The sequence below is a fragment of the Mercenaria mercenaria genome, chromosome 9 (genome assembly GCF_021730395.1).
Source record: "Mercenaria mercenaria strain notata chromosome 9, MADL_Memer_1, whole genome shotgun sequence".
NCBI lineage: Eukaryota > Metazoa > Mollusca > Bivalvia > Venerida > Veneridae > Mercenaria > Mercenaria mercenaria.
The window spans coordinates 78,930,866-78,943,716 of NC_069369.1; the positions used below are offsets into that span (position 1 = coordinate 78,930,866).

Here is a 12,851-nt window from a genome sequence, read left to right on the forward strand (position 1 = left end):
TGGTGTTCCGGATGAAAACTTGTGTAGTGTAAGTACATATGAGCATCCGTCGGTTTTGTGTATAGGCTTGTGTGAAGTAGGCCCGTACTGTCTTTCGTAATGTGTGTGTCTAAGAAGTTTGCAGAAACTGAGTCGATCTCATGTGTAAACTTAATTGAGTCGTGAAAGTTGTTAAGGCAGGCCATGAAGGAATACAATTCCTGTCTGCTGTGAGGCCATATCATAAAGATATCATCAATAAATCTCCACCAGACTAAAGGTTTCAACATTTGAGTAAGTATAAATCTTGACTCCAGATATCCCATGAAAATAATGGCGTAACTGGGTGCACATTTCGTTCCCATAGTTGTGCCCGAGATCTGTTCGTAGAATCTTCCATTGAACTTAAAGCATGTCTTCCGTAAAACAAACAACATTAGTCTTAGAATGATCCATGTTTTAGGTTCCTGAGTTGGACGTCTATTCAGTGCTTCTTTGAGAGCTATTATTCCATCTCGGTGAGTGATAGATGTATAGAGCGCTGAAACATCGATTGTGACTAAGTGAGAGTCTTTAGGGACGTTGCTCAGTTTATGAATTTTGAGAAGGAAGTCATTTGTATCCTTAATGTATGACTTAACAGACTGTGCTAAGGGTTTGATATGATAATCAATGAATTGAGATAGTCTTTCCGTCGGACTGTCGCATGCCGAGACTATGGGCCTGCCTGGGTTATTAGCTTTGTGTATTTTTGGGAGCATATAGAACACTGGGGTTCTGCAGTTCTTCGGTTTTAAGCAATTAATCGATTCTGTAGGTAATAATTTATGTTTTTTTAGGTAGTCTAGAAATGAGTTTATTTCAGATGATATTTTCGGTGTTCGGTCGGCCGAGATTGCTTGGTAGAATTTCGGATCATTTAGTTGTCTAAGACCTTCTTGTATATACGATCTTTCTATCTAATTAATATTGCAGAAGGTACAACACAATGACTAGCTCTAAAGTAAGAAGTCGTAAAAGATATGGTCTGTACAGCATCTGCAGTGCATAAAGAAAAGCTTATCTCCTATAGCATTCTGCGTTTTTTAGCTCGACTATTCGAAGAATAGGGGAGCTATCCTACTCGCCCCGGCGTCGGCGTTAGCGTGTGCGTGAGCGTGAGCGTCACACAAATGATAAAGTTTGCGTACCACCCCAAATATTTTCAAAAGTCTATTGAGATATTGCTTTGATATTTTGCATACTTGTTTACCATCATGACCCCAGTCTGTAAAAAAGAGGAGGCAACTTTATCGAATATTTTGACTGAATTATGGCCCCTTTTCGACTTAGAATAAATGTTAAAGTTTGCATACCACCCCAAATATTTTCAAAGTCCATTGAGATATTGCTTTGATATTTTGCGTACTTGTTTACCATCATGACCCCAGTCTGCAAAAAGGAGGAGGCGACTCTGTCAAGCATTTTGACTGAATTATGGTCTTTTTTCGACTTAGAATAAATGTTTAAGATTGCGTACCACCCCAAATATTTTCAATGTCTATTGAGATATTGCTTTGATATTTTGCATACTTGTTTACCATCATGACCCCAGTCTGTAAAAAGGAGGAGGCAACTCTGTCAAACATTTTGACTGAATTATGGCACCTTTTCGACTTTGAATAAACGTTAAAATTTGCGTACCACCCCAAATATTTTCAAAGTCCATTGAGATATTGCTTTGATATTTTGCATACTTGTTTACGATCACGACCCCAGTCTGTAAAAAGGAGGAGACAACTCTTTCAAGCATTTTGTCTGAATTATGGCCCCTTTTCGACTTAGAATATGCTTAATGTAATGTTACAGTTTTACTCATAACTTATATTATACTATCAAGCACTGAGAGCGCGCTGTCCACTGACAGCTCTTGTTATTTCCTCTATTAATATAAACATTTTTCTCGCAATATGTCGCAAAACACAAATGCATTGGCGTAGGAGAGATTTTAAAGTTAGAAGGGGGGGATCTTTCACAGCTACCAGTATTCATGATTTTGGAAATGTTTGTGCTCCCCTTTTTCTGATGTAATATAGTAATTCGTCTGTATGTACATCCGTCATTCACGCATTTGACTTTCAAAGTACAAGAAGTTTTTAATGAATATTGACTTATTAACGGAGGGACTTACCAAATGTTCGATTTTCTCCATTATTATGGTTTGGACAAATGTTTATTCAACTTCTACTTCACAAAGTTTAATCAATATTATAAATGCACGAAATGCCATACAATATGAAGTGCGTGATCATGTTTGTGTCACGGGGAACTAATCTATGTTCACAGTTCAAACACTAAAAACTTACATAATTACATCTATTCACATCAGTTCAAACGCTTATTTACAGAAATTCAGACACACGGTTAAATACCTCTAATCATGGAATCTAACTTACCTCTAATTCCGGAGGTCCAGACACTAACCACAACATTAGCATCTACCTCGCGTTGAGAATTATTGCCCTGGCCAAAGCCGTTACTGATACAAATGATCCCGGCATTGATGGTATCAGTTGGACGCCAAAATCTCAGCATATCTAACGTATAGCCGTACACCAAACCACCGTACGTGCACGTAGCGTCCTGGGCAGTCTCTGTATAGGCTAGTGACCCGCTTCCTGGGAATCTATAACCTGCATTGGAACCGTTCAAACTCTCCGCCTTCAATAAAACGGATGTTATCGGATGATTTATCATTTATGGACAAATACAAAAAATGCAACAAATTCCAAAATAACGATACTTCATTTAAATGTTTTACAAAATATCGATGAACTAGAGCTACAACCTAAAACTTACTGGTCCTAAAATATGTGCAAGATCAGTATTTTCGAACTGCTATTCTAACCCTGCTCTAGTTTTTCAAAGACTGAACTTGAACTTCACTGTATAGCTTTAATATCCCATTTAAATCAACGGATTCAATAAATCTTACCCACACTTGTACAAACATGTCGTTCGCTGTACCAGTCAAGGGCATTTCAAAATTTTCGTCGACTACATTAGGACCGAGTTGTGAATGCTTCTCTATAACAGCGGGTAACGTATCTGCTTTCCATGCATGTATTTCTAAATAACCATCAGTGGTTTGTGTTGGTATATCCCAGCCATCATTACCTTGGAAAATTATACCTAAAGAAAACATTGGAATGCCAGTAATTGAGGACTGACCTATATGTGTTATCAGTTTGTTTGATTTTTTCAGGACAAGCTCGGCAGGTATTTTATTTACAAAACTGAATTCAGGCTGAGTTTAAGGTATTGGAACTGTAATACCTGGTTTAAAACTAAGGCTGCCTTCATTCAATCTGACTAAAGTACATCTCCAATTAACGCTACGCTTTGGACCTGAAGACTGCTATTGATAGCCTCGTTCTGAGTACCCTTGAGCTAGCCAATCAGAGCCTTGCTTTCAACATTTTTCATGTTTACAATAATTCTTATGACGACGACATCATGACTGCGCCCTCGTGTTTTGATAGGAATCATATGTCACGGTACGGAGTGTCAGGCAGCCGGTTAGCTCAGTCGGTAAAGCACTCGCCCTGTAAGCGAGGGGTCCCGGGTTCGAGCCCCGGACTTCTCACCCTTTGACATTCGACGCTATTTTGATGGTTCAGCCAAATGCTTCTTGAAACGAGTCGTCTGAATGGTTCAAATAAAAATAGATTTGCGAAAATAAAAATAGCAATATCGGAAATCCAAATATACAGAAAGATGAATGTGAATGGGTCATCCTCAGATCTTTATTTAGAAGATCAAGTACTTTAGACAGATTGGCCTTCATTTTATGTGTCTTTAATAATTGCTTCACCGAGTTTTATGACCTAAAACGCAGATCTACCAATTAAGTCAATTCTCAAAACTCTACACGAATTTTTGTGGAACTATAGTAACAATGGAACCGTCCTAGTGCCAACAGAGAGATTTGCAGAACGTCCTACTTGCTGCGAAGTACCTCCTTCGTATGATTGACTAAATCTTACATGCAACTTTATAACTCCTATGATGGACAAAGCAGATCCTTGACGGGACCTAACTACCCCCTAACGTAGGGCATAATAACTTAAAGGTGCGACTTCTAACTCCTGCTTACGGCTTACTGACTCTATGTAGGATTTGGTAACTTCTACGTAGTAATTAACTAACTCCTATACATGTATGACATGGTAACGCCTACTTACGACTTACTTATTCCTACGTATGACCTACATAATAACTACTATATAGGAGTTAGAAAGTCGTACGTAGGAGTTAATAAGCCATACATAGGAGTTGGTAAGCCCTACATAGGAGTAAGTAAGTCATATACAGGAGATAGTAAAGTCGTACGTTGGGCTTACTACAAATCTCTGCTGGCTCCAGAGTGCTTCCATACTATTCTGGTCTAACTTTAAAAAATATTTACCTTCAGGGTCCGAGGAGACCCAAACGCGTACGTTCTGTTCGTTAAACCCATAAACTATATATCCTGGTTTACTATATGGGTCTAAGGTAACAGTCACAATGTTGGCACCTGGAATAAATGTAGGTTATAAATACAAAGACAATAACCCAATTCAAATAAAGCACTATCCTTCCTTTCAAAATCTAACATTAATTAAAATGTGCATGCATTTTTCTTTTTTGTACAAAGCTTTAAATACTCGGTCCAAGATCAAAATATATTTCACAGAATGAATACCATAATTATGCAATATTTTCATTAGTGGCATAACCACAGGTGAAACTTGAAATTATGGTGTTCACGAGTGAAATATATTTCGATCTTGCATGTAAAACAAAAAAAAAAAGAATCTTTTTATTTCATGAATTTTATGCATGTTTGGGCATATGATGTGGATGTGCCCTTTTGTTGTCGTGATCAGTAGGTCAAATGTCAAGGTCACAGAGACCTGAACCTTAAAAACGGTTTCCACCCAGTGACTTGAGAACTGCTCGACCCAGAACCTTAAAATTTGGTAGCCTATTTGAACTTGTGAATTAGGTGACCCATAATGTTATTGGGGTCAAAGACACAAAGGCCGGAACCTTGAAAGCCGATTCCGCTCAATAAGTTGAGAACTACCTGGCTCAGAACCTTCGAACTTAGTACCTTGATTAGGCTTTTAGATTAAATGAACCTGTTGTTTATGGGGCCATTAAGTCAAAAGACCAAAGTCAAAGTGGCTTGAACCTTGAAAACGATTTCACCCCAATAGCTTGGAAAATACAAAATGAATTATTTCGTCCAAGGATTCATTCCCGTCACCACGATTATATGAGCTGTTACTCTTTCAAAAACTAAGTGTATTAGCTCGACTAAACGAAATGTGGAGAGCTGTCCTACTCGACCCGGCGCCGGCGTCTTCCGTGTCCGCACCTTGGTTAAAGTTTTGATGCACTTGCTCTTTATCTCTGTAATTACTAGATGGATTTGTTTACTCCTCATCATCACCAAAATGATATGGTACAAGGGATATAACTGTCACACCAATATTTCATGAATTATTCCCCATTTTACTTAGAATTTCGGGTTAAAGTTTTGGTGCACTTTCACTTTGTCTCAGTTATTACTAAATGGATTTGATTCAAACTTTATATAGTTGTTCCACATTATCAAGCACATCGTATGACACAAGGGCCATAACTCTGAATTATGTCACTTTTAAACTTATTTAATGTCTTGATACAATACACTTTACCTCTATCTCTGTTATTACTTTTGACACAGATTTAAGCTGTTGTCCACTATCTTCATTCACACTGGAGTCATTTAACACAGCTTCTTTAGATGTTTAACAGTTTAAATATGAAACAAAGAAATAGTTTAAATTGGGTAAGCTTTATATTCGAGATTAGCTTATATCCGCGAATAACGTCATTGGAGAATTCAAAATATTCGTGAATATTAATAAGCATCCTGTCCTGAAACATTCACGTTTCGATTATTCTAAAAACCGCGAATGAAATCGCAATAAGAACCTGCGCGAACTTTAGGTTGCCTGTGTAAGACAGGGTTTTCCTAAACCCGAGGGGCAGCGTGTAATGGAAAACCGAGGCAGTCGGGTTAAAATCCTTGCCTATCGTTGATATTATTGCTATATTTTCAAAGCTAATGATAATTATAGGTTATTAGCTTTGTATCGGGAAATATGCACGAGTTCTTCAGCGGAAATATTGCGCGACTTTAGGAGCGCAATATTCTTCCGCTGAAGAACGAGTGCATATTTCCCGATGCAAAGATAATAACCTTTTTATTACATACGCATCAACACGTATAAATATTATGTAAATATCATAAATATGTTCAATAGCCTGAATAGGATTGACAATACTGAACTAGATAAAAAAAATAGTGCAACAACACACACTGAATTACGTCACGCACCCGATATGAAATTCAGGCGTCAGTGTATGGAAAAATATTGACGTTTCCGGTACCAGTGCAACTTAACGGGGAATAGAAACGAGTATGTAATAATACACTATGACGTCAAATTATCACGTCAATACGTGCACAAGGGAAAATATTATGTTGTAGAGACAGATGGGAATATCCGGCGGGAGGGTGTATTGGCGGTAACGAGGCTCTCCGAAGTTACCGCCAAACATGCCATAAATATACTACCACTTTAGATTCCTTACAGCTTGTTAACTCAGCGCCGGGTTATAGTGATGAGTACAGCCAGTCTACCTACCCCTCTGGCCCGTGACATTCCGTGCAAAGCATAGTTGTAAATACATGTACACTATTGACTAGTGCACAAATTAAACCAGCTACTAATCCCCAATGATAACGAGATTCCGCCGAAACGCGAGGACGACTCTATTTCATGATAACCGATGAAATAACAATTCATAATGCTTGCACATTACCTGACAAGTAAATATTAGTATTTCTTTCTTCGTAAATATTGATTATATGCAACATAGCTCAGTCGGGTAAAACACAGATTACAATTGGATATAAGCAAATCATTTTGTGGGTTCGAATCCTCATGAGGGTTTTTTAATTTTTTTTTGTTCTTTGTTTTTTTTTCTATTCGTATTCATTTTTGTTCCCGTATTTTGCTTCTTTCTTTGTTATCCCCCGCCGATGAAATCGGGAGGGGGGTATTGAAATGGCGTTGTCCGTCCGTCAGTCCGTCCGTCCGTCCGTCCGTCCGTCCGTCCGCAGCCATTTCTCAGTAACTACTTGGTAGAATTTCATGAAACTTGAAATAAACATGAACCAACATACTGCGATGATGCCCGTCAAGTTTTTTTTTTGATTAGTCAATTTCCCTCAGAGTTATTGCCCTTGATTTAATAAAAAATGTCCGTCTGCAGCCATTTCTCAGTAACTAACAGGTAGAATTTCATCAAATTTGAAATAGACATGAACCAAGATACTGCGCTGATGCCCGTCAAGTTTTTTTTTTGATAGGTCAATTTCCCTCAGAGTTTATTGCCCTTGATTTAATGAAAAATGTCCGTCTGCAGCCATTTCTCAGTAACTAGCAGGTAGAATTTCATCAAACTTGAAATAGACATGAACCAAGATATTGCGACGATGCCCTTCAAGTTTTTTTTCGATTGGTCAATTTTCCATATAGTTATTGCCCTTTAATTGTTTAAAAATCCACAGATCTGTACATAACAAACCAACCAATTGGAAGAATTTCATTAAACTTCTTTCATTCTTTTCCATGAACATTTATTATAAACATGTGATGTTGTGTACCTACACCTGGTCACCACCTTACCTTGGTCACCCCCCTCCTCCCCCCCACCCCCCCCCCCCCCCCCATTTTTTTTTTTTTTTTTTTTTTTCATTTTTCGTTTTCTATCAATATTTATAATCAGCATGTAAACTGTTGTATCCTCACCCCACCCCCCACCCAAACAAACCATTCATTTTCTTTTAATTTGATTTTGACTAATGAAATTATTTGCTTCTTGGTAACATTCTTAACTTTTTGCTGGATATATTTTTTTGCCGTTCCTCAACTCTGACCCTTTCGGCGGGGGATTCCAATTCATCGAATTTGCTTGTTGGTTTGTGTTTTATGTATGTCTTTATATAACACAACAGTATGTTTATTATTTGTATGGCTTAAATGTATGCATTTAATCAATAATATCTTTGATATAATGGTAAACTTTTCTGATCTGCCATATCGGCTTAAGATACATCTCTGTTATGTTGTCACAGAGGTCATGAAGGAATCTAAATGTTTATTCGAAAGTGAAATAAAAATTTAATGCCGATGTTGAGTTTCGAACTCATACGGCAAAAGATTTGTTGAACATGGACTGTATGCTTTACCTTTGAGCTAATTTGCAATTGGTACAAAATCTAGAAATATTTAGACTGTAACATGTTAGAAAAATGTTGAATTCCCTATGTTCCATTTTAATCTATTTATAGTCATGTTTGTATATATCAAATTATCGTTGGGGCATAGTAGAGCTATTGCGGCTTAATATATTATGTTATTATTAAGTTATTAAGCATATATCTATTTCGTGAATTTTAACAAAAACGTTTGAACATTTAGGTTTTTATTTATTTATTAATAACTCCCTTACATCTTTAAACGATGTTTCAACACCTTTAAACGATGTTTAAGCAAATAACTTTATTTACACTACAGTAAGTTCTTTGATTTTTATTCCCCCGAAGGTGGGCATATTAAAATCGCACTTTCAGTCCGTCCGACCGTAACTTTGCAAATTCTTGTCCGGGCTGTAACTCTGCCATCCATGAAGGGATTTTGAAATAGCTTGGGATAAATATTTTCCTTAATGAGGCGACGTTTCATGCGTAAGACCCAGACCCCTAGCTACAAGGGTAGAAGTCAAACGTTAATAGGGTCTGTTTTGTGTCCGGTTCGTAACTTTGCCATTCATCAAGGAATTTTGAAATTAATTAAAATATCAATAAAATAAAACAAAAAATTTTTAGAATTGACATTGTAAAATAATGTCGATTTATAATACTGCTCTTTCTTTCCTGTGTGACTTGTAGTATATGTTATCAAAAGTTTCAGATCCCAGGTTAAAATCCTGATTATGACCTTGTTAGATTTTTACAACCACGTGCATTTTTAAGTCACAAAAATACATAATATAAGTTGTGTTTTTTTTGAAAACGGTTGATTACAATTTATACTATTACAGGTGTAGATTTTACCTTTTTTACTCTAAAATGGTTAAATATCATACGTGTATCAGTTCAGTAATTCTTAAGATATCGGGAAAGTAAGAAATTAAATGAATCGAAAATTTTGGTATGTTTGTAGAATAAATAAAAGGGAGACTTGTGTCACCCTTGGTCTAATAGATCATTTTCTCTTTCTTTTAAAAAAATATTGGCAATCAGCGTGGTACAGGTATTTTGCCATATTCAGTGTGAATATAACTACACAAATTTCACCAAACTGTTGCAAAATAATAATAAAACAAGAAGCTGCGTTCAATAAACGCTTGATGCCCCCGGTGGCATCCTTGTCGATACAAAGCAACCTAAGTCCAAAACAAGGTCAAGTTCAAGGTCAAACTGAGGTCAGGTGATGTCTGAAGATGAGGAATGGTCACAGGTTACATCTGCATTAGTATCAAGTCATTCTAGTCAGGGGTATTGATGCTAGACGAAACGGTCCCATTTGGTTAACCAAGAGATGGCCCATATAAAGCAACCTAAGTCCAAAATGAGGTCAAGGTCAAGGTCAAACTGAGGTCAGGTGATGTCTGAAGATGAGGAATGATCACAGGTTACATCTGCATTAGTATCAAGTCATTCTAGTAAGGGGTATTGATGCTAGACGAAACGGTCCCATTTGGTTAACCAAGAGATGGCCCATATATAGCAACCTAAGTCCAAAATGAGGTCAAGGTCAAGGTCAAACTGAGGTCAGGTGATGTCTGAAGATGAGGAATGGTCACAGGTTACATCTACATTAGTATCAAGTCATTCTAGTAAGGGGTATTGATGCTAGACGAAACGGTCCCATTTGGTTAACCTCGTACGGACGGACGGACGAACGAACGGACGGACGGACAAGACAATCACTATATGCCTCCCGCATCAGTAGATGCCGGGGGCATAAAAATGATTTGGAAAAGTAAAACGGCATTATAATTATATTCAAAACGCATTTATAGCCTTATCAGTGTTGTACATGTCTGTTTTGTTTTAACGCTCCTTAATTAGTGGTAATTGGGGGCCAATAAAACGGATATAAACGCGTGATGGATCAACAATTTCTATCAGCTTTCATTCGTTAAAATTACAGTATAGAAATGACATTCATGTAAAATCATTTTAAATTGAGCATGTACAATCAATTATGAAAGTTTCATAATGAGGTAAAGTAAAAAACGACGATTTTCAAAATAACTGAAAGAAATCATAACATCAGTTTAAATTTTCACAAAAGTAAAATTATATTTCCACACAAAAATGATCATGATCATTTTTTTCTAATTTAATAAAAAGTTAGTTGATATCATGAAAACATACGTATTGCTGTGGCAGTTTAAAGCACTGACAAAAAATATTTTTATGATATCTATCTTGCATTCATTGAACATTTATCTGTTATCATGATACATTTTTAGTTTTTATTAAAACCGATATTATTGTTGCAAAAGTTTCATCAAAGCGACCAAAACGTTGGTGGTGTGGGAGACAACGTTAGAACAGACAATACAGAACTACATCTGGTGATTACTTCCCTTTGTTTATAAAAGCATAAAGTGAATGAGAATAATTTGCCCGTTGTCTCAAACCCATAAAGCAAACAATACGTGTTTTTTTTTCAACACGCTTGGCCTGTTTTATCCTTAGACTACCTCTGTTAGGGTATTAAAATGATTCCTTCCGCAGTATCCCTTATTCGCCTTCTTTTGACATGGAAACAAAGCTTAATGTTCCAGATCTTGCAAACTTACCTTGGCCGCGCAATTGTCATAATTGTGCTCGCCAGCCTTTCTGTACTTTCAGTATTTTGATTATTCATTTATTGAGTTTAGACTCTTTTAAAATGTTGAAAGTATACTTAACTAACCCTAAACTCTATTTTTGGTTTTTGTATCCGTGGAGACTTATGATACAGGCTATAATTGGAGTAACCCTCAAAATAAATGAAAAACTGTTAATTCAGGAATTGTCCGTTTTGCTTCAGATATTTTCAGAATGTCATTCTTAATGTTTTTACTAGACGAGGGAAAACAAATATATTTAGTTAACTGGTGCACATAGCTATGATTTCACACTGAAAGAAAAACTTGTAAAATATTTTAGTGAAAATTTGCCAAGCGATTCTTTCACCACTTTACATAATGTCATCTTATCTTAATCTTTGTTCATTGTACTATATACTTAATGAATTTCTAATTATTATTATTATTATCATAATTGTTGTTGTTGTTATATGTTATCATTATAAAAGTTTAGAATTCAATAATGATCGAAAAGCGCAATGAAGGATGAACATGATAAAAAAATATTGCCGTTGTATTGTCCTGTCTTAAAATACTTGTCCGATGTTTAAGTATGTGTGAATTTTATGTATGAATTACATGGAACGAAACTTTTGTGTATTTGTTGAGGGTTGAGGTAATAAAATGAATGGTATTCATTGCTTTTTAAATAAAATGAATGATTTTCATTGCACTGTGTAGTAAATGAATGGTATTCATTGCAAATTGTAACAATATGGTATTCATTGCAAATTGTAACAATATGGTATTCATTGCAAATTGTAACAATATGGTATTCATTGCATTTTTTAATAATATAGTATTCATCACAAAATGCTTTTATAATAGAAATAATATCAATATTCTATAGAGTTTAAGATTCAAGTCTTGTAACACAAATAATGAACATTTTACCATTATTTATTTTAATTCTCGTAATTTTCCTGCATAATGCGGGCGACATATTGCTGTTGCCAACGGAAAGGTCCCCTTGATTTAACTTCCCCTAGTCACGGACCAGGGGTGATCCTATCAAATGTTTCCGCAAAAATTACACGAAAATCTCAATTGGAAAAAGGAAAAGGCAGAAAGGTCCATTCCGTAGAATTATAACGATTAAACAAATAGTATTCATCCGTTATGCGGTTTTTTGAGAGGCATTAGTAATTTCGAGAACTCATCCGCTTTCACCTCTTTTATACGAATATATATTCAATTTTGTCCTTTTTGGAGCATTCATTAGCGCTCCTTGTATTGGCAGATGTTTGCAGTAAATACAAAAATGTTCACTAGATTTGCCGTGTGTGTTTTAATTGGAATGTTCAGCAAGTGTGAGTACATTATTTTAGCATTTTGTTGCTTCCCTTTGTTCTTTTCTTCAGACATTTTCTAACTGTTCGATCTACAAAATGTAGTAATTTCGTATGCGACAAAAAGAGCTGATTTTATAGCCTTTAAAAGTCCTTATTATTTTGATTCACCAGCAGCCATTACTGTTGGTATGATTTACTTATAAGTATTGGTATTTCGAGTTCGATGGAAACATTTAATATTTGACTTTGCAAGTTCTTAATTCGCAACCAAACGTTCGCTGTACGATAAAAAGATTATACATGGATAAAATGTAATGTAATGTGTTAGAATATTAGAATCTTTCTCTGATTGAAGGTTCGGATTGAAAACTCTCGACCGAGGGTAACTCTTTAGATTGAAACGAGGCTCTGTCGAGTTATCGCACAAAAATGTTACCCCGAGTGCCGGATTTTTCCATTCCACGTGCAACCAGTCGTACGGATTCTTTCATTTGCATACCGTATTTTCAAATAATAGAAGATATAAAATAAATGGAATGTTTTTCTTTAACACATGTAAAGACTATTTTTCCA

The 12,851-nt window shown here is 36.0% G+C and overlaps 1 protein-coding gene across 1 annotated transcript in view; it reads right to left on the reverse strand.

The window, feature by feature from the left end:
- Positions 1-12,851, reverse strand: part of LOC123547547 (uncharacterized) — a 33,993-nt gene that overhangs the window by 3,448 nt on the left and 17,694 nt on the right. Inside the window, exons 6-8 of the mRNA XM_045334735.2 lie at positions 4,427-4,534; positions 2,954-3,150; positions 2,415-2,679 (exon numbers count right to left, since the gene is read on the reverse strand). Coding sequence (XP_045190670.2) covers positions 2,415-2,679; positions 2,954-3,150; positions 4,427-4,534 — 570 coding nt within the window. The remainder of the gene's footprint in view (positions 1-2,414; positions 2,680-2,953; positions 3,151-4,426; positions 4,535-12,851) is intronic.